The following is a 23,151-nucleotide window of genomic DNA, read 5'->3' on the forward strand; positions in this document are numbered from 1 at the left end:
TGCCGTTTACCAAACTCCAGGCATCTGACCTGGTTCCAATCCAAGTGCCAGTGCCGTTTACCAAACTCCAGGCATCTGACCTGGTTCCAATCCAAGTGCCAGTGCCGTTTACCAAACTCCAGGCATCTGACCTGGTTCCAATCCAAGTGCCAGTGCCGTTTACCAAACTCCAGGCATCTGACCTGGTTCCAATCCAAGTGCCGTTTACCAAACTCCAGGCGTTTATTTTGTTGGTTGCTCTTAATAAAAGCTTTTTTTCTGGCAACCCTTCCAACGAGCTTATTGGCGTGGGGGTGGCGTCTAATTGTTGTTTTGGAGACTTGGTGACCCCAAGATACGACCAAGTTCTGTTATTCTCCAACTGTGGCCCCTTGGACTTTTCTTTTCCACCTGAACTATCTTCCTCCCTGTGGGGACTAGATACACATGCACCCTCTACCAGGCAGGTTGACCTCTGTTCCAGGAGTTTTAAACTTATTAGTTATTGCCCTAATAGTGGTAAGTGGTATGTAGAGTTTTTTTTAGCTGGTGTTTTGTACCCTTTTTGTGTGTTACCTCATTTGTATACTCCAGTGAAACAGGAAGCCATGGAAGGCCAGTTCCTTAAAGAGCGACTGAACGCACTGATTCACCGTGTGTGTTTTTCTGTTGCTCATTCAGAAAAAGGAGATCTCAGTCTTGGGGGTGTGGTTCGGTGTGGCAGGTTGTCCCTTATGAGACACCATATGAAGGAAGGCAGTAGTCCTTCCTCAAAATAGTCAGAGTGAATCTAAGATAACTCAAGAAATCCTGTAATTCATCCTGTAGTTCATCCTGTAGTTCATTCATTTGGAGAGGAGGTTTTAGTAGCACCATTTTAAAAGAAATGTGTTGTCTGATGGAAAGACAACCCAACCCAGCCCAACCCAACCCAACCCAACCCAGCCCAGCCCAACCCAACCCAACCCAACCCAACCCAGCCCAACCCAGCCCAACCCAACCCAGCCCAACCCAACCCAACCCAGCCCAACCCAACCCAACCCAGCCCAGCCCAGCCCAACCCAACCCAGCCCAACCCAACCCAACCCAGCCCAACCCAGCCCAACCCAACCCAACCCAGCCCAGCCCAACCCAACCCAGCCCAACCCAACCCAGCCCAACCCAACCCAGCCCAACCCAACCCAGCCCAACCCAACCCAACCCAACCCAGCCCAACCCAACCCAACCCAGCCCAGCCCAACCCAGCCCAACCCAACCCAGCCCAACCCAACCCAACCCAGCCCAGCCCAACCCAACCCAGCCCAACCCAACCCAACCCAGCCCAGCCCAACCCAACCCAGCCCAACCCAACCCAGCCCAGCCCAACCCAACCCAACCCAGCCCAACCCAACCCAACCCAGCCCAACCCAGCCCAACCCAACCCAACCCAGCCCAACCCGGCCCAGCCCAACCCAACCCAACCCAGCCCAACCCAACCCAGCCCAGCCCAGCCCAGCCCAACCCAACCCAATCAACACAGCTGTCTGGTTGGCAGGTCTGTCTCGGTCTGAGCCATTGGATAGTGAAATGTGTTGTCTGATGGAAAGACAACCCAGCCCAACCCAGCCCAACCCAGCCCAGCCCAACCCAACCCAACCCAGCCCAACCAAACCCAACCCAGCCCAGCCCAGCCCAGCCCAACCCAACCCAGCCCAGCCCAACCCAGCCCAGCCCAACCCAACCCAACCCAACCCAACCCAGCCCAACCCAACCCAACCCAGCCCAACCCAGCCCAGCCCAGCCCAACCCAGCCCAGCCCAACCCAACCCAACCCAGCCCAACCCAACCCAACCCAGCCCAGCCCAGCCCAGCCCAACCCAACCCAGCCCAGCCCCGGGCAGGTCTGTCTCGGTCTGTGCCATTGGATAGTGAGCAATCAACACAGCTGTTCATCCCGTGGTAGTGGACAAAACCCAACCCAATCATCACAGCTGTTCATCCCGTGGTAGTGGGCAAATGGACAAAACCCAACCCAATCAACACAGCTGTTCGTCCCGTGGTAATGGGCAAATGGACAAAACCCAACCCAATCATCACAGCTGTTCATCCCGTGGTAGTGGGCAAATGGACAAAACCCAACCCAATCAACACAGCTGTTCATCCCGTGGTAGTGGGCAAATGGGAAAACCCAACCCAATCATCACAGCTGTTCGTCCCGTGGTAGTGGGCAAAACCCAACCCAATCAACACAGCTGTTCGTCCCGTGGTAGTGGGCAAAACCCAACCCAATCAACACAGCTGTTCGTCCCGTGACAAAACCCAACCCAATCATCACAGCTGTTCATCCCGTGGTAGTGGGCAAATGGACAAAACCCAACCCAATCAACACAGCTGTTCGTCCCGTGGTAGTGGGCAAAACCCAACCCAATCAACACAGCTGTTCGTCCCGTGGTAGTGGGCAAATGGAAAAAACCCAACCCAATCATCACAGCTGTTCGTCCCGTGGTAGTGGGCAAAACCCAACCCAATCAACACAGCTGTTCGTCCCGTGGTAGTGGGCAAATGGACAAAACCCAACCCAATCAACACAGCTGTTCATCCCATGGTAGTGGGCAAATGGGCAAAACCCAACCCAATCAACACAGCTGTTCATCCCGTGGTAGTGGGCAAATGGGCAAAACCCAACCCAATCAACACAGCTGTTCATCCCGTGGTAGTGGGCAAATGGGCAAAACCCAACCCAATCAACACAGCTGTTCATCCCGTGGTAGTGGGCAAAACCCAACCCAATCAACACAGCTGTTCATCCCGTGGTAGTGGGCAAATGGACAAAACCCAACCCAATCAACACAGCTGTTCATCCCGTGGTAGTGGGCAAATGGACAAAACCCAACCCAATCAACACAGCTGTTCATCCCGTGGTAGTGGGCAAATGGACAAAACCCAACCCAATCATCACAGCTGTTCGTCCCGTGGTAGTGGGCAAATGGACAAAACCCAACCCAATCATCACAGCTGTTCGTCCCGTGGTAGTGGGCAAAACCCAACCCAATCAACACAGCTGTTCGTCCCGTGGTAGTGGGCAAATGGACAAAACCCAACCCAATCAACACAGCTGTTCATCCCGTGGTAGTGGGCAAATGGGCAAAACCCAACCCAATCAACACAGCTGTTCATCCCGTGGTAGTGGGCAAAACCCAACCCAATCAACACAGCTGTTCATCCCGTGGTAGTGGGCAAATGGACAAAACCCAACCCAATCATCACAGCTGTTCGTCCCGTGGTAGTGGGCAAATGGGCAAAACCCAACCCAATCAACACAGCTGTTCATCCCGTGGTAGTGGGCAAATGGACAAAACCCAACCCAATCAACACAGCTGTTCATCCCATGGTAGTGGGCAAATGGGCAAAACCCAACCCAATCAACACAGCTGTTCATCCCGTGGTAGTGGGCAAATGGGCAAACCCAACCCAATCAACACAGCTGTTCATCCCGTGGTAGTGGGCAAATGGGCAAAACCCAACCCAATCAACACAGCTGTTCATCCCGTGGTAGTGGGCAAAACCCAACCCAATCAACACAGCTGTTCATCCCGTGGTAGTGGGCAAATGGACAAAACCCAACCCAATCAACACAGCTGTTCATCCCGTGGTAGTGGGCAAATGGACAAAACCCAACCCAATCAACACAGCTGTTCATCCCGTGGTAGTGGGCAAATGGACAAAACCCAACCCAATCATCACAGCTGTTCGTCCCGTGGTAGTGGGCAAATGGACAAAACCCAACCCAATCATCACAGCTGTTCGTCCCGTGGTAGTGGGCAAAACCCAACCCAATCAACACAGCTGTTCGTCCCGTGGTAGTGGGCAAATGGACAAAACCCAACCCAATCAACACAGCTGTTCATCCCGTGGTAGTGGGCAAATGGGCAAAACCCAACCCAATCAACACAGCTGTTCATCCCGTGGTAGTGGGCAAAACCCAACCCAATCAACACAGCTGTTCATCCCGTGGTAGTGGGCAAATGGACAAAACCCAACCCAATCATCACAGCTGTTCGTCCCGTGGTAGTGGGCAAATGGGCAAAACCCAACCCAATCAACACAGCTGTTCATCCCGTGGTAGTGGGCAAATGGACAAAACCCAACCCAATCATCACAGCTGTTCGTCCCGTGGTAGTGGGCAAATGGACAAAACCCAACCCAATCATCACAGCTGTTCGTCCCGTGGTAGTGGGCAAATGGGCAAAACCCAACCCAATCAACACAGCTGTTCATCCCGTGGTAGTGGGCAAAACCCAACCCAATCAACACAGCTGTTCATCCCGTGGTAGTGGGCAAATGGACAAAACCCAACCCAATCATCACAGCTGTTCGTCCCCGTGGTAGTGGGCAAATGGGCAAAACCCAACCCAATCAACACAGCTGTTCATCCCGTGGTAGTGGGCAAATGGACAAAACCCAACCCAATCATCACAGCTGTTCGTCCCGTGGTAGTGGGCAAATGGACAAAACCCAACCCAATCATCACAGCTGTTCGTCCCGTGGTAGTGGGCAAATGGGCAAAACCCAACCCAATCAACACAGCTGTTCGTCCCGTGGTAGTGGGCAAATGGACAAAACCCAACCCAATCATCACAGCTGTTCGTCCCGTGGTAGTGGACAAAACCCAACCCAATCAACACAGCTGTTCGTCCCGTGGTAGTGGGCAAATGGACAAAACCCAACCCAATCATCACAGCTGTTCGTCCCGTGGTAGTGGGCAAAACCCAACCCAATCATCACAGCTGTTCGTCCCGTGGTAGTGGGCAAAACCCAACCCAATCAACACAGCTGTTCGTCCCGTGGTAGTGGGCAAATGGGCAAAACCCAACCCAATCATCACAGCTGTTCGTCCCGTGGTAGTGGGCAAATGGGCAAAACCCAACCCAATCAACACAGCTGTTCATCCCGTGGTAGTGGGCAAATGGACAAAACCCAACCCAATCATCACAGCTGTTCGTCCCGTGGTAGTGGGCAAATGGACAAAACCCAACCCAATCATCACAGCTGTTCGTCCCGTGGTAGTGGGCAAATGGGCAAAACCCAACCCAATCAACACAGCTGTTCGTCCCGTGGTAGTGGGCAAATGGACAAAACCCAACCCAATCATCACAGCTGTTCGTCCCGTGGTAGTGGACAAAACCCAACCCAATCAACACAGCTGTTCGTCCCGTGGTAGTGGGCAAATGGACAAAACCCAACCCAATCATCACAGCTGTTCGTCCCGTGGTAGTGGGCAAAACCCAACCCAATCATCACAGCTGTTCGTCCCGTGGTAGTGGGCAAAACCCAACCCAATCAACACAGCTGTTCGTCCCGTGGTAGTGGGCAAATGGGCAAAACCCAACCCAATCAACACAGCTGTTCATCCCGTGGTAGTGGGCAAATGGGCAAAACCCAACCCAATCAACACAGCTGTTCATCCCGTGGTAGTGGGCAAATGGGCAAAACCCAACCCAATCAACACAGCTGTTCATCCCGTGGTAGTGGGCAAATGGGCAAAACCCAACCCAATCAACACAGCTGTTCGTCCCGTGGTAGTGGGCAAATGGGCAAAACCCAACCCAATCATCACAGCTGTTCATCCCGTGGTAGTGGGCAAATGGACAAAACCCAACCCAATCATCACAGCTGTTCGTCCCGTGGTAGTGGGCAAATGGACAAAACCCAACCCAATCAACACAGCTGTTCGTCCCGTGGTAGTGGGCAAAACCCAACCCAATCAACACAGCTGTTCATCCCGTGGTAGTGGGCAAATGGACAAAACCCAACCCAATCAACACAGCTGTTCATCCCGTGGTAGTGGGCAAATTGACAAAACCCAACCCAATCAACACAGCTGTTCATCCCGTGGTAGTGGGCAAATGGACAAAACCCAACCCAATCACCACAGCTGTTCATCCCGTGGTAGTGGGCAAATGGACAAAACCCAACCCAATCAACACAGCTGTTCATCCCGTGGTAGTGGGCAAATGGACAAAACCCAACCCAATCAACACAGCTGTTCATCCCGTGGTAGTGGGCAAAACCCAACCCAATCATCACAGCTGTTCGTCCCGTGGTAGTGGGCAAATGGGCAAAACCCAACCCAATCAACACAGCTGTTCGTCCCGTGGTAGTGGGCAAATGGGCAAAACCCAACCCAATCAACACAGCTGTTCATCCCGTGGTAGTGGACAAAACCCAACCCAATCAACACAGCTGTTCGTCCCGTGGTAATGGGCAAATGGGCAAAACCCAACCCAATCAACACAGCTGTACATCCCGTGGTAGTGGGCAAATGGACAAAACCCAACCCAATCATCACAGCTGTTCGTCCCGTGGTAGTGGGCAAAACCCAACCCAATCAACACAGCTGTTCATCCCGTGGTAGTGGGCAAATGGGCAAAACCCAACCCAATCAACACAGCTGTTCATCCCGTGGTAGTGGGCAAATGGACAAAACCCAACCCAATCATCACAGCTGTTCGTCCCGTGGTAGTGGGCAAAACCCAACCCAATCAACACAGCTGTTCGTCCCGTGGTAGTGGGCAAATGGACAAAACCCAACCCAATCAACACAGCTGTTCGTCCCGTGGTAGTGGGCAAATGGGCAAAACCCAACCCAATCAACACAGCTGTTCGTCCCGTGGTAGTGGGCAAATGGACAAAACCCAACCCAATCATCACAGCTGTTCATCCCGTGGTAGTGGGCAAATGGTCAAAACCCAACCCAATCAACACAGCTGTTCGTCCCGTGGTAGTGGGCAAATGGACAAAACCCAACCCAATCAACACAGCTGTTCGTCCCGTGGTAGTGGGCAAATGGGCAAAACCCAACCCAATCAACACAGCTGTTCGTCCCGTGGTAGTGGGCAAATGGACAAAACCCAACCCAATCATCACAGCTGTTCATCCCGTGGTAGTGGGCAAATGGTCAAAACCCAACCCAATCAACACAGCTGTTCGTCCCGTGGTAGTGGGCAAATGGACAAAACCCAACCCAATCAACACAGCTGTTCGTCCCGTGGTAGTGGGCAAAACCCAACCCAATCAACACAGCTGTTCGTCCCGTGGTAGTGGGCAAAACCCAACCCAATCAACACAGCTGTTCGTCCCGTGGTAGTGGGCAAATGGACAAAACCCAACCCAATCAACACAGCTGTTCATCCCGTGGTAGTGGGCAAAACCCAACCCAATCATCACAGCTGTTCGTCCCTTGGTAGTGGGCAAAACCCAACCCAATCAACACAGCTGTTCATCCCGTGGTAGTGGGCAAATGGACAAAACCCAACCCAATCATCACAGCTGTTCGTCCCGTGGTAGTGGGCAAATGGACAAAACCCAACCCAATCAACACAGCTGTTCGTCCCGTGGTAGTGGGCAAATGGACAAAACCCAACCCAATCAACACAGCTGTTCATCCCGTGGTAGTGGGCAAATGGACAAAACCCAACCCAATCAACACAGCTGTTCATCCCGTGGTAGTGGGCAAAACCCAACCCAATCAACACAGCTGTCGTCCCGTGGTAGTGGGCAAATGGACAAAACCCAACCCAATCAACACAGCTGTTCGTCCCGTGGTAGTGGGCAAAACCCAACCCATTCAACACAGCTGTTCGTCCCGTGGTAGTGGGCAAATGGGCAAAACCCAACCCATTCAACACAGCTGTTCGTCCCGTGGTAGTGGGCAAAACCCAACCCATTCAACACAGCTGTTCATCCCGTGGTAGTGGGCAAATGGGCAAAACCCAACCCATTCAACACAGCTGTTCGTCCCGTGGTAGTGGGCAAATGGGCAAAACCCAACCCAATCAACACAGCTGTTCATCCCGTGGTAGTGGACAAAACCCAACCCAATCAACACAGCTGTTCGTCCCGTGGTAGTGGGCAAATGGACAAAACCCAACCCAATCATCACAGCTGTTCATCCCGTGGTAGTGGGCAAATGGACAAAACCCAACCCAATCATCACAGCTGTTCATCCCGTGGTAGTGGGCAAATGGACAAAACCCAACCCAATCATCACAGCTGTTCGTCCCGTGGTAGTGGGCAAATGGACAAAACCCAACCCAATCAACACAGCTGTTCGTCCCGTGGTAGTGGGCAAAACCCAACCCATTCAACACAGCTGTTCGTCCCGTGGTAGTGGGCAAATGGGCAAAACCCAACCCAATCAACACAGCTGTTCATCCCGTGGTAGTGGGCAAATGGACAAAACCCAACCCAATCAACACAGCTGTTCGTCCCGTGGTAGTGGGCAAAACCCAACCCATTCAACACAGCTGTTCGTCCCGTGGTAGTGGGCAAATGGACAAAACCCAACCCAATCAACACAGCTGTTCGTCCCGTGGTAGTGGGCAAATGGACAAAACCCAACCCAATCAACACAGCTGTTCATCCCGTGGTAATGGGCAAATGGGCAAAACCCAACCCAATCATCACAGCTGTTCATCCCGTGGTAGTGGGCAAAACCCAACCCAATCAACACAGCTGTTCATCCCGTGGTAGTGGGCAAAACCCAACCCAATCAACACAGCTGTTCGTCCCGTGGTAGTGGGCAAATGGACAAAACCCAACCCAATCAACACAGCTGTTCGTCCCGTGGTAGTGGGCAAAACCCAACCCAATCATCACAGCTGTTCGTCCCGTGGTAGTGGGCAAATGGACAAAACCCAACCCAATCAACACAGCTGTTCATCCCGTGGTAGTGGGCAAATGGGCAAAACCCAACCCAATCAACACAGCTGTTCATCCCGTGGTAGTGGGCAAATGGGCAAAACCCAACCCAATCAACACAGCTGTTCATCCCGTGGTAGTGGGCAAATGGACAAAACCCAACCCAATCATCACAGCTGTTCATCCCGTGGTAGTGGGCAAATGGACAAAACCCAACCCAATCATCACAGCTGTTCATCCCGTGGTAGTGGGCAAATGGACAAAACCCAACCCAATCATCACAGCTGTTCATCCCGTGGTAGTGGGCAAATGGACAAAACCCAACCCAATCAACACAGCTGTTCGTCCCGTGGTAGTGGGCAAAACCCAACCCAATCAACACAGCTGTTCATCCCGTGGTAGTGGGCAAAACCCAACCCAATCAACACAGCTGTTCATCCCGTGGTAGTGGGCAAATGGGCAAAACCCAACCCAATCATCACAGCTGTTCGTCCCGTGGTAGTGGGCAAATGGACAAAACCCAACCCAATCATCACAGCTGTTCGTCCCGTGGTAGTGGGCAAAACCCAACCCAATCATCACAGCTGTTCGTCCCGTGGTAGTGGGCAAAACCCAACCCAATCAACACAGCTGTCCGTCCCGTGGTAGTGGGCAAAACCCAACCCAATCAACACAGCTGTTCGTCCCGTGGTAGTGGGCAAATGGACAAAACCCAACCCAATCAACACAGCTGTTCATCCCGTGGTAGTGGGCAAATGGGCAAAACCCAACCCAATCAACACAGCTGTTCATCCCGTGGTAGTGGGCAAATGGGCAAAACCCAACCCAATCAACACAGCTGTTCATCCCGTGGTAGTGGGCAAATGGACAAAACCCAACCCAATCATCACAGCTGTTCATCCCGTGGTAGTGGGCAAATGGACAAAACCCAACCCAATCATCACAGCTGTTCATCCCGTGGTAGTGGGCAAATGGACAAAACCCAACCCAATCATCACAGCTGTTCATCCCGTGGTAGTGGGCAAATGGACAAAACCCAACCCAATCAACACAGCTGTTCGTCCCGTGGTAGTGGGCAAACCCAACCCAATCAACACAGCTGTTCATCCCGTGGTAGTGGGCAAATGGGCAAAACCCAACCCAATCATCACAGCTGTTCGTCCCGTGGTAGTGGGCAAATGGACAAAACCCAACCCAATCATCACAGCTGTTCGTCCCGTGGTAGTGGGCAAAACCCAACCCAATCAACACAGCTGTTCGTCCCGTGGTAGTGGGCAAAACCCAACCCAATCAACACAGCTGTTCGTCCCGTGGTAGTGGGCAAATGGACAAAACCCAACCCTCGTTAGGTCCTGACAAACTCTTGTCCACAAATCTCACAACTCAGTTTTGGACAATACTGACAAAATTAACCTACTTGCACTTTTTAGTACATTTTGGCACCGTAATAAATGTTTCTGACTAATATCGATGTCACGTGCCGTTTTCAACCAGAGAAGTTGGTTCTCCAGTTCAGTTCGCCTTTTAGCTGAGATGAACGTTTGTTTTATTTTATCTATAAGAATTTGTAGGCGTACCAATAATTTTGACACCTTTTTTAGATAAAAATTATTACTTGTTTAAACAAAATCTTTCTCTGTGCAATTGTATTAGTATGGAAGTATATAGTCAAACAATGTAGTTCAGTATTTGTATTTATTTTATACAGTCTTTTTCATATTTTTATCGAGGGTGCCAATAATTATGGAGGTGACTGATTTGTTTTAGCGCCTTCAGACCCCTTGACTTATTCCACGTTTTAGTTTTTACAGCCTGAATTCAAAATGTATTAAATAGATTTGAAACGTAATACCCCATAATGACAGTGGAACATGATTTTAGAAATGTTTGCAAATGTATTGAAAATGAAATACAGAAATCTAATTTACATAAGTATTCAACCCCCCTGAGTCAATACATGTTAGAATCACCTTTGGCAGCGATTACAGCTGTGAGTCTTTCTGGGTAAGTCTCTAAGAGCTTTGCACACCTGGACTGTACAATATTTTCACATTATTATTTTAAAAAATCTTCAAGCTCTGTCAAGTTGGTTGTTGATCATTGCTAGACAGCCATTTTCAAGTCTTGTCATAGCAACATTCAATGTCATCTTGGTAAACACTCCAGTGTATATTTGGCCGTGTGTTTTAGGTTATTGTCCTGCTGAAAGGTGAATTCATCTCAGTGTCTGGTGGAAAGCAGACTGAACCAGGTTTTTGCCTGTGCTTAACTCTATTGTTTATTTTTATCCTGAAAAACTCCCCAGTCCTTGCCGATGACAAGCATACCCATAACATGATGCAGCCACCTCCATGCTTGAAAATATGAAGAGTGGTACTCAGTGATGTGTTGTGTTGGATTTGCCCCAAACATAATGCTTTTATTCAGGACATAAAGTTAATCTTTATGCAGTTTTACTTTAGTGCCTTATTACAAACCGGATGCATGTTTTGGAATATTTGTATTCTGTACAGGCGTCCTTCTTTTCACTCTGTCATTTAGGTTAGTATTAACTACAATGTTGTTGATCCATCCTCAGTTTTCTCATATCACGCCCATTAAACTCTGTTTTAAAGTCACCATTGGCCTCATGGTGAAATCCCTGAGCGGTTTCCTTCCTCTCCAGCAACTGAGTTAGGAAGGACGCCTGTATCTTTATAGTGACTGGGTGTATTGATACACCATCCACAGTGTAATTAATAACTTCACCATGCTCAAAGGGATATTCAATGTCTGCTTTTTATTTTTACCCATCTACCAATAGGTGCCCTTCTTTGCGAGGCATTGGAAAACCTCCCTGGTCTTTGTAGTTGAATCTGTGTTTGAAATTCACTGCTCGACTGAGGGACCTTACAGATAATTGTATGTGTGGGGTACAGAGATGGGGTAGTCATTCAAAAATCATGTTAAACACTATTATTGCACACAGAGTGAGTCCTTGCAACTTATTATGTGACTTGTTAAGCAAATTTTTACTCCTGAACTAACAGCATTTAGGCTTGCCATAACAAAGGGGTTGAACACTTATTGACTCAAGACATTTCAGCTTTTCATTTTGAATTAAATTTGTAAACATTTATAAAACATAATTCCACTTTTGACATGGGGTGTGTAAATCAGTGACACAAAATCTCAATTTAATCCATTTTAAGGGATGAGGTAATTCAAAAACCATGTAACTTATTATGTGACTTGTTAAGCAAACTTTTACTCCTGAACATTCACTGAACAAAAATATAAACGCAACAATTTCAAGGATTTGACTGAGTTACAGTTCATATAAGGAAATCAGTCAATTGAAATAAATTCATTAGGCCCTAATCTATGGATTTCACATGACTGGGAATACATATCTGTTGGTCACAGATACCTTTTAAAAAGAAAGTAGGGGCGTGAATCAGAAAACCAGTCAGTATCTGGTGTGACCACCATTTGCCTCATGCAGCGAGACACATCTCCTTCACATAGAGCTGATCAGGCTGTTGATTGTGGCTTGTGGAATGTTGTCCCACTCCTCTTCAATGGCTGTGAAGTTGCTGGATATCGGCAGAAACTGGAACATGCTGTCATACACGTCGATCCAGAGCATCCCAAACATGCTCAATGGGTGACATGTCTGGTGCACAGGATGCTGGTGGCTCCTTAATTGGGGAGGACAGGCTTATGGTAATGGCTGCAGCGGAATAGGTGGAATGATATCAAATACATCAAACACATGGTTTGATGCCATTCGCTCCGTTCCAGACATTATTATGAGCTGTTCTTCCCCTCAGCAGCCTCCACTGGTCTGGTGAGTATGCAGTCAGGACGACGAGCGCGCAGATGAGCTTCCCTGAGATGGTTTCTTACAGTTTGTGCAGAACTTCTTCGGTTGTGCAAACCCACAGTTTCATCGGGTGGCTGATCTGAGACGATCACTCAGGTGAAGAAACCGGATGTGGAGGTCCTGGATTGGCGTGGTTACACATGGTCTGGGGTAGTGTGGCCGGTTGGACGTACTACAAAATTCTCTAAAACAACGTTGGAGGCAGCTTATGGTAGAAAAATTAACATTAAATGCTCTGCCAACAGCTCTGGTGGACATTCCTGCAGTCAGCATGCCAATTGCACACTCCCTCAAAACCTGAGACATCTGTGGCATTGTGTTGTGACAAAACTGCACATTTTAGAGTGGTCTTTTATTGTCCCCAGCACAAGGTGCACCTGTGTAATGATCATGCTGTTTAATCAGCTTCTTGATATGCCACACCTGCCAGGTGGATGGATTATCTTGACAAAGGAGAAATGCTCACTAACAGGGATGTAAACAAATTAGTGCACAACATTGGAGAGAAATAAGCTTTTTGTGCGTGTGGAACATTTATGTGATATTTTATCTCAGGTCATGAAACATGGGACCAACACTTCACATGTTGCGTTTATATTTTTGTTCTGTATAGTTTGGCTTGCCATAGCAAAAGGGGTTGAATACTTATTGAAATTTCAGCTTTTCATTTTTTATTAATTTGTTAAATTTAAAAAAACAGTTCCCCTTTGACATTCTGGGGTATTGTGTGTAGGCCAGTGGCACAACATCTCAATGTCATCCATTTTAAATTCAGGCTGTAACAACAACAAAATGTGGAAAAGTCAGGGGGTGTGAACTTTCTGAAGGCACTGGATAAGAGCCTCTTCTAAAATCTAAATGTAACTTGTAAAACACTTTTTAATAAAACAATGATTTTGTCTCTCAGTGTGTGTTCCTGCGTGAAGAGGCCAGTCCTAGCCGGTTCTCTGTGCGCACGTTGCGTGTAGCTGTGTCTGACCTGGCCCAGATGATGAGTGTATTCAGCCGTGTGTACGAGGCGGATTTCAGATGCTGCAAAGAACCTCCCAGTCTCAGATCACACACAAACATCTTCAGCACTGTCCATAGGCTGCTCACCGCCTGCAACACGGTATACATGTTGTCTCTCTGCTCCTCTGAGTGCTGAGTCTCTCTCTCTCTCTCTCTCGCTCTCTCTGTCTCTCTCCTCTCTCTCTCTCTGTCTCTGCTCTCTCTCTCTCTCTCTCTCTCTGTCTCTGTCTCTGTCTCTGTCTCTCTCTGTCTGTCTCTCTCTCTCTCTCTCTCTCTCTCTCTCTGTGTCTCTGTCTCTGTCTCTGTCTCTCCTCTCTCTGTCTCTCTCCTCTCTCTCTCTCTGTCTCTGCTCTCTCTCTCTCTCTCTCTCTCTCTCTCTCTCTCTGTCTCTGTCTCTGTCTCTGTCTCTGTCTCTCTCTGTCTGTCTCTCTCTCTCTCTCTCTGTGTCTCTGTCTCTGTCTCTCCTCTCTCTGTCTCTCTCCTCTCTCTCTCTTTCTCTCTCTCTCTCTGTCTCTGTCTCTCTCTCTCCTCTCTCTCTCTCTCTCTCTCTCTCTCTCTCTCTCTCTCTCTCTCTCTTTCTCTCTCTCTCTCTCAATTATTAATACATAGAAGGCTGGCTTTAGCATCTCTCTGTTTGAACTAGCTAGTTGCATTCGATGTTAGCTAAGTAAGTGAACAAATATATATATATATATATACAGTGAGGGAAAAAAATATATTTTTTTTTCACTGACTAAGACATGATCAGTCTAATTTTAATGGTAGGTTTATTTGAAAAAAAGAGAGAGACAGAATAACAACAAAAAAATGCATGTCAAAAATGTTATAAATTGATTTGCATTTTAATGAGGGAAATAAGTATTTGACCCCCTCTTAATCAGAAAGATTTCTGGCTCCCAGGTATCTTTTATACAGGTAACGAGCTGAGATTAGGAGCACACTCTTAAAGGGAGTGCTCCTAATCTCAGTTTGTTACCTGTATAAAAGACACCTGTCCACAGAAGCAATCAATCAATCAGATTCTAAACTCTCCACCATGGCCAAGACCAAAGAGCTCTCCAAGGATGTCAGGGACAAGATTGTAGACCTACACAAGGCTGGAATGGGCTACAAGACCATCGCCAAGCAGCTTGGTGAGAAGGTGACAACAGTTGGTGCGATTATTCACAAATGGAAGAAAAACTAAATAACTGTCAATCTCCCTCGGCCTGGGGCTCCATGCAAGATCTCACCTCGTGGAGTTGCAATGATCATGAGAATGGTGAGGAATCAGCCAGAACTACACGGGAGGATCTTGTCAATGATCTCAAGGCAGCTGGGACCATAGTCACCAAGAAAACAATTGGTAACACACTTTGCCGTGAAGGACTGAAATCCTGCAGCGCCCGCAAGGTCCCCCTGCTCAAGAAAGCACATATACAGGCCCCTCTGAAGTTTGCCAATGAACATCTGAATGATTCAGAGGAGAACTGGGTGAAAGTGTTGTGGTCAGATGAGACCAAAATCGAGCTCTTTGGCATCAACTCAACTCGCCGTGTTTGGAGGAGGAGGAATGCTGCCTATGACCCCAAGAACACCATCCCCACCGTCAAACATGGAGGTGGAAACATTATGCTTTGGGGGTGTTTTTCTGCTAAGGGGACAGGACAACTTCACCGCATCAAAGGGACGATGAACGGGGCGATTTACCGTCAAATCTTGGGTGAGAACCTCCTTCCCTCAGCCAGGGCATTGAAAATGGGTTGTGGATGGATATTCCAGCATGACAATGACCCAAAACACACGGCCAAGGCAACAAAGGAGTGGCTCAAGAAGAAGCACATTAAGGTCCTGGAGTGGTCTAGCCAGTCTCCAGACCTTAATCCCATAGAAAATCTGTGGAGGGAGCTGAAGGTTCGAGTTGCCAAACGTCAGCCTCGAAACCTTAATGACTTGGAGAAGATCTGCAAAGAGGAGTGAGATGTGTGCAAACCTGGTGGCCAACTACAAGAAAAGTCTGACCTCTGTGATTGCCAACAAGGGTTTTGCCACCAAGTACTAAGTCATGTTTTGCAGAGGGGTCAAATACTTATTTCCCTCATTAAAATGCAAATCAATTTATAACATTTTTGACATGCGTTTATCTTGGCTTTTTTGTTGTTATTCTGTCTCTCACTGTTCAAATAAACCTACCATTAAAATTATAGACTGATCGTGTCTTTGTCAGTGGGCAAACGTACAAAATCAGCAGGGGATCAAATACTTTTTTCCCTCACTGTATACTACATAATCTCTCTCTCTCTAGGAGCTCGATGTCCTGCAGCAGGTATCCGAGGTGTCTGTCTGTCTGTCTGACACAGTGAAGGAGGACCCTTGCTACTGGAGCCATGGACACAAACACACACTTTGTGAGTTTATACACACACACACACCCTAGCCTCCCATACAGTACAGAAAACTATGCCGTGTATATATACAGTTGAAGTCGGAAGTTTACATACACTTAGGTTGGAGTCATTAAAACATGTTTTTCAACCACTCCACAAATGTCTTGTTAACAAACTATAGTTTTGGCAAGTCGGTTAGGACATCTACTTTGTGTAATTTTTCCAACAATTGTTTACAGACAGATTATTTCACTTATAATTTACTGTATCACAATTCCAGTGGGTCAGAAGTTTACATACACTATGTTGACTGTGCCTTTAAACAGCTTGGGAAAATGTCATGGCTTTAGAAGCTTCTGATAGGCTAATTGACATCATTTGAGTCAATTGGAGGTGTACCTGTGGATGTATTTCAAGGCCTACCTTCAAACTCAGTGCCTCTTTGCTTGACATCATGGGAAAATCAAAAGAAATCAGCCAAGACCTCAGAAAAAAAATTTGTAGACCTCCACAAGTCTGGTTCATCCTTGGGAGCAATTTCCAAACGCCTGAAGGTACCACGTCATCTGTACAAACAATAGTACGCAAGTATAAACACCATGGGACCACGCAGCCGTCATACCGCTCAGGAAGGAGACGCGTTCTGTCTCTTAGAGATTAACGTACTTTGGTGCGAAAAGTGCAAATCAATCCCAGAACAACAGCAAATAACCTTGTGAAGATGCTGGAGGAAACAGATACAAAAGTATCTACATCCACAGTAAAACGAGTCCTATATCGACATAACCTGAAAGGCCGCTCAGCAAGGATGAAGCCACTGCTCCAAAACTGCCATTAAAAAAGCCAGACTACGGTTTGCAACTGCACATGGGGACAAAGATCGTACTTTTTGGAGAAATGTCCTCTGGTCTGATGAAACAAAAATAGAACTGTTTGGCCATAATGACCATCGTTATGTTTGGAGGAAAAAGGGGGTTGCTTGCAAGCCGAAGAACACCATCCCAACCGTGAAGCACGGGGGTGGCAGCATCATGCTGTGGGGGTGCTTTGCTGCAGGAGGGACTGGTGCACTTCACAAAATAGATGGCATTATGAGGAAGGAAAATTATGTGGATATATTGAAGCAACATCTCAAGACATCAGTCAGGAAGTTAAAGCTTGGTCGCAAATGGGTCTTCCAAATGGACAATGACCCCAAACATACTTCCAAAGTTGTGGCAAAATGGCTTAAAGACAACAAAGTCAAGGTATTGGAGTGGCCATCACAAAGCCCTGACCTCAATCCTATAGAAAACGTGTGGGAAGAACTGAAAAAGCGTGTGCGAGCAAGGAGGCCTACAAACCTGACTCAGTTACACCAGCTCTGTCAGGAGTAATGGGCCAAAATTCACCCAACTTATTGTGGGAAGCTTGTGGAAGGCTACCCGAAACGTTTGACCCAAGTTAAACAATTTAAAGGCAATGCTACCAAATACTAATTGAGTGTATGCAAACTTCTGACCCACTGGGAATGTGATGAAAGAAATAAAAGCTGAAATAAATAATTCTCTCTACTATTATTCTGATATTTCACATTCTTCAAATAAAGGGGTGATCCTAACTGACCTAAGACAGGGAATTTTTACTAGGATTAAATGTCAGGAATGGTGAAAAACTGAGTTTAAATGTATTTGGCTAAGGTTTATGTAAACTTCCGACTTCAACTGTATATTGCTATTGAAGTTGACTGTGTGTTTGTGTTTCAGCCACCCAGTTGGAGGACCTTACCAAGAGATACACAGAGTTCCTTTCTCTTCACCACGGCTAACAAGCTACCGCTAACATAACCCTAAACTCTACAGACAACTGTTAGCATGCTACCGCTAACCTAACCCAAAACCTCGCAGACAACTATTAGCTTGCTACTGCTAACTCTCCGTGACCACCACATGCTTGCATCAGTGTTAACTTTCCTGCCTTTCAATGCTAAGGTTGTTTTAGTGTCCGTTCTAAGTGCAGACTGTGATTTGAGCAATAGGCAGATCATATTCACTTCTCTAGCTTTGGCTTTCCAAGTTCCCATCTTAGTTTTTTTTTGTTGTTTCAATACATTTGAAATCACTTTTTGTAAATGATTTAATATGAATGCACTATATAGGGAATAGGGTACCATTTGAGACTCATTCAGCACCGATACACCTGGCAATAGTGTTGCATTCAGCACCGATACGCTACATCAAATTTGTTTTGGTGATAATATGTTCTGCTTTCTCAACAGCGGAACTGCATAAATGTTTTTAAAATTGTGTCTATGTCTGATATTTGTCTCAAACATTGTTCCCCCCTGCTGTCTTGGTTGCACCAGGTCTCTTGAAAAATAGATTTTATCTCAATGAGGATGAATAAAGGTTAATACAAAATACAGGCTACTAGTTTCTGAAGTCCCATTTATACATAAATTATATGTTTGGATGTGTGACTGCATTGGCGCTGTCAAATCGGTGAGCGGCTGTTCATGTGGTCATTTTAAGCCACACCCACCCCACTCACGCTAGAAGTTTAGAACATAGTCATCTGCGGTGGACTCTACAGCAGTGTTTTTCCAGACCAGGAGACATCCAGAAAATCACGGAAATGTCTGTGGAGTGCGAACAGTTTGACACGCTAATATGACCCCTCTATGGAAAGGTGAGACTCTCACGAACACATAGTTGTTATTCTCTAGGACTAGTCTGAAGGTCCCCCGGTACCAGTTAAAACATGAATGGAATGGAAGTATATACAAAAAGTATTCAGACCCCTTGACTTTTTCCACATTTTGTTACATTACAGCCTTATTCTAAAATGGATAAAATATTCAAAAAAAATCTCATCAATCAACAAACAATACCCGATAATGATAAAGCGAAAACAGGTTTTTAGAAATTTTAGCAAATTTATTAAAAGCTCATGTGCATCCTGTTTCCATTGATCATCCTTGAGATGTTTCTACAACTTGATTGGAGTCACCTGTGGTAAATTCAATTGATTGGACATGATTAGGAAAGGCACACCCCTGTCTATTTAAGGTCCCACAGTTGACAGTGCATGTCAGAGCAAAAACCAAGCCATGAGGTCAAAGGAATTGTCCGTAGAGCTCCGAGACAGGATTGTGTCGAGGCACAGATCTGGGGAAGGGTACCAAAAAATGTCTGCAGCATCGAAGGGCCCCAAGAACACAGTGGCCTCCATCATTCTTAAATGGAAGAAGTTTGGAACCACCAAGACTCTTCCTAGAGCTGGCCGCCTGGCCAAACTGAGCAATCGGGGAGAAGGGCCTTGGTCAGGGAGGTGACCAAGAACCCAATGGTCACTCTGACAGAGCTCCAGAGTTCCTCTGTGGAGATGGGAGAACCTTCCAGAAGGACAACCATCTCTGCAGCACTCCACCAATCAGGCCTTTATGGTAGAATGACCAGACAGAAGCCACAGAAATCAAGATTGAACTCTTTGGCCTGAATGCCAAGTGTCACGTCTGGAGTTAACCTGGAACCATCCCTACGGTGAAGCATGGTGGTGGCAGCATCATGCTGTGATGTTTTTCAGTGGCAGGGACTAGGAGACTAGTCAGGATCGAGGGAAAGATGAACGGAGCAAAGTACAGAGAGATCCTTGATGAAAACCTGCTCCAGAGCGCTCAGGACCTCAGACTGGGGCGAAGGTTCACCTTCCAACAGGACAACAACCCTAAACACACAGCCAAGACAACGCAGGAGTGGCTTCAGGACAAGTCTCAATGTCCTTGAGTGGCCCAGCCAGAGCCTGGACTTGAATCAGATTGAACATCTCTGGAGAGACCTGAAAATAGCTGTGCAGCGACGCTCCCCATCCAACCTGACAGCGCTTGAGAGGATCTGCAGAGAAGAATGGGAGAAACTCCCCAAATACAGGTGTTGTGTATTGATATTCTAGTTTTGTCCCTTTAGGGCACCTGTAACCCCCCTTGCTTACCTACGTTGAAATGCTTGGAATGTTCTTCCTGTAAAACGCATTAAAACAATGCCCACGTTAATTTCTACTCCCGTCTCATGTCCTGTCCTTATATTAGTTGTATTAGTAATACAGTGTGCTATACAACAACACTGGCGACGAGGAAGAAACTTTCTCATGTTTGTGCTCATCGTCTTCGGCAGAAAGTCTGAGTTAAATTCGTTATATATTTTTCTCGCTGTAGAAAGACGCAAACATAACGTGGAGCTAGCCAGTCGAGTGATGCTAGCTAGCCTTCGATGTCACGACAACGAGAGCCTCGAGGGATAGGAAGAGTTTCTCTGCGGGAGAAAGTTAAGTCATCGTGAGTTAAAAGAAAGAAAAATAAACCGAAAATGTTGCATTGATTGGAAATATAGGAACATTTGATGAATCTGTGGAACAATGGAGTTCTTACAAAGAACATTTTGAGTACTTTGTGTTGGCAAATGGAATTAAAGCAGAAGTCGTTGTGCCAACATTTGACTGTTATGGGAGGAAAAACATTCAATCTACTGCGCAGCCTAGTAACGCCTGAAAAACCTGGTGATAAATCAGATGATGAAATTGTGGCTACCTTAAAAGGACATTATTCTCCCAAACCACCGATCATCGCAGAGAGATTCCGGTTTCATAAGAGAAATCAAGAGGAGGGGGAATCAATCTCACAGTTTGTGGCTGTATTGAAACAGTTCTCTGAACACTGTGAATTTGGGTGATCAATGAGTGACACTATACGTGATAGGTTAGTGTGTGGCATGCGCAGCGAGGCAATTCAGAAACGCCTTTTGACTAAGAGTAACTTAACATTGCAGAGAGCAATAGAAGGGAGTACGTCAATGGAAAAGCCTAATAAAGATGCACAGCAGCTAAGTGCATCGACCAAAGTGCATTAGGTGTCTATGGAGTTAAACAAGGCAGGAGGTGGGAAGCCATGCTATCGCTATGGAAACCAGGTCACCAAGCCATGCTATCGCTGTGGGAAACCAGGTCACCAAGCCATGCTATCGCTGTGGGAAACCAGGTCACCAAGCCATGCTATCGCTGTGGGAAACCAGGTCACCAAGCCATGCTATCGCTGTGGGAAACCAGGTCACCAAGCCATGCTGTCGCTGTGGGAAACCAGGTCACCAAGCCATGCTATCGCTGTGGGAAACCAGGTCACCAAGCCATGCTGTCGCTGTGGGAAACCAGGTCACCAAGCCATGCTATCGCTATGGAAACCAGGTCACCAAGCCATGCTATCGCTGTGGGAAACCAGGTCACCAAGCCATGCTGTCGCTGTGGGAAACCAGGTCACCAAGCCATGCTATCGCTGTGGGAAACCAGGTCACCAAGCCATGCTGTCGCTGTGGGAAACCAGGTCACCAAGCCATGCTATCGCTGTGGGAAACCAGGTCACCAAGCCATGCTATCGCTGTGGGAAACCAGGTCACCAAGCCATGCTATCGCTGTGGGAAACCAGGTCACCAAGCCATGCTATCGCTGTGGGAAACCAGGTCACCAAGCCATGCTATCGCTGTGGGAAACCAGGTCACCAAGCCATGCTATCGCTGTGGGAAACCAGGTCACCAAGCCATGCTATCGCTGTGGGAAACCAGGTCACCAAGCCATGCTATCGCTGTGGGAAACCAGGTCACCAAGCCATGCTATCGCTGTGGGAAACCAGGTCACCAAGCCATGCTATCGCTGTGGGAAACCAGGTCACCAAGCCATGCTATCGCTGTGGGAAACCAGGTCACCAAGCCATGCTATCGCTGTGGGAAACCAGGTCACCAAGCCATGCTATCGCTGTGGGAAACCAGGTCACCAAGCCATGCTATCGCTGTGGGAAACCAGGTCACCAAGCCATGCTATCGCTGTGGGAAACCAGGTCACCAAGCCATGCTATCGCTGTGGGAAACCAGGTCACCAAGCCATGCTGTCGCTGTGGGAAACCAGGTCACCAAGCCATGCTATCGCTGTGGGAAACCAGGTCACCAAGCCATGCTATCGCTGTGGGAAACCAGGTCACCAAGCCATGCTATCGCTGTGGGAAACCAGGTCACCAAGCCATGCTATCGCTGTGGGAAACCAGGTCACCAAGCCATGCTATCGCTGTGGGAAACCAGGTCACCAAGCCATGCTATCGCTGTGGGAAACCAGGTCACCAAGCCATGCTATCGCTGTGGGAAACCAGGTCACCAAGCCATGCTATCGCTGTGGGAAACCAGGTCACCAAGCCATGCTATCGCTGTGGGAAACCAGGTCACCAAGCCATGCAATCGCTGTGGGAAACCAGGTCACCAAGCCATGCTATCGCTATGGGAAACCAGGTCACCAAGCCATGCTATCGCTGTGGGAAACCAGGTCACCAAGCCATGCTATCGCTGTGGGAAACCAGGTCACCAAGCCATGCTATCGCTGTGGGAAACCAGGTCACCAAGCCATGCTATCGCTATGGAAACCAGGTCACCAAGCCATGCTATCGCTGTGGGAAACCAGGTCACCAAGCCATGCTATCGCTGTGGGAAACCAGGTCACCAAGCCATGCTATCGCTGTGGGAAACCAGGTCACCAAGCCATGCTGTCGCTGTGGGAAACCAGGTCACCAAGCCATGCTATCGCTGTGGGAAACCAGGTCACCAAGCCATGCTATCGCTGTGGGAAACCAGGTCACCAAGCCATGCTGTCGCTGTGGGAAACCAGGTCACCAAGCCATGCTATCGCTGTGGGAAACCAGGTCACTAAGCCATGCTATCGCTGTGAGAAACCAGGTCACCAAGCCATGCTATCGCTGTGGGAAACCAGGTCACCAAGCCATGCTATCGCTGTGGGAAACCAGGTCACCAAGCCATGCTGTCGCTGTGGGAAACCAGGTCACCAAGCCATGCTATCGCTGTGGGAAACCAGGTCACCAAGCCATGCTGTCGCTGTGGGAAACCAGGTCACCAAGCCATGCTATCGCTGTGGGAAACCAGGTCACCAAGCCATGCTATCGCTGTGGGAAACCAGGTCACCAAGCCATGCTATCGCTATGGAAACCAGGTCACCAAGCCATGCTATCGCTGTGGGAAACCAGGTCACCAAGCCATGCTATCGCTGTGGGAAACCAGGTCACCAAGCCATGCTATCGCTGTGGGAAACCAGGTCACCAAGCCATGCTGTCGCTGTGGGAAACCAGGTCACCAAGCCATGCTATCGCTGTGGGAAACCAGGTCACCAAGCCATGCTGTCGCTGTGGGAAACCAGGTCACCAAGCCATGCTATCGCTGTGGGAAACCA

At 48.1% G+C, this 23,151-nt stretch overlaps 1 protein-coding gene across 1 annotated transcript in view; it reads left to right on the forward strand.

The window, feature by feature from the left end:
• The window catches only part of haus7 (HAUS augmin-like complex, subunit 7), a 31,765-nt gene extending 13,457 nt beyond the window's left edge, over window positions 1-18,308 (forward strand). The window contains exons 7-9 of the mRNA XM_041857248.2: window positions 13,431-13,634; window positions 15,819-15,921; window positions 17,646-18,308. Of these exons, the coding sequence (XP_041713182.1) occupies window positions 13,431-13,634; window positions 15,819-15,921; window positions 17,646-17,707 (369 nt within the window). The 3' untranslated portion in view covers window positions 17,708-18,308. The remainder of the gene's footprint in view (window positions 1-13,430; window positions 13,635-15,818; window positions 15,922-17,645) is intronic.
• Window positions 18,309-23,151: the final 4,843 nt, after the last annotated feature.

The sequence above is a fragment of the Coregonus clupeaformis genome, chromosome 30 (genome assembly GCF_020615455.1).
Source record: "Coregonus clupeaformis isolate EN_2021a chromosome 30, ASM2061545v1, whole genome shotgun sequence".
NCBI classification, from domain to species: Eukaryota; Metazoa; Chordata; class Actinopteri; order Salmoniformes; family Salmonidae; genus Coregonus; species Coregonus clupeaformis.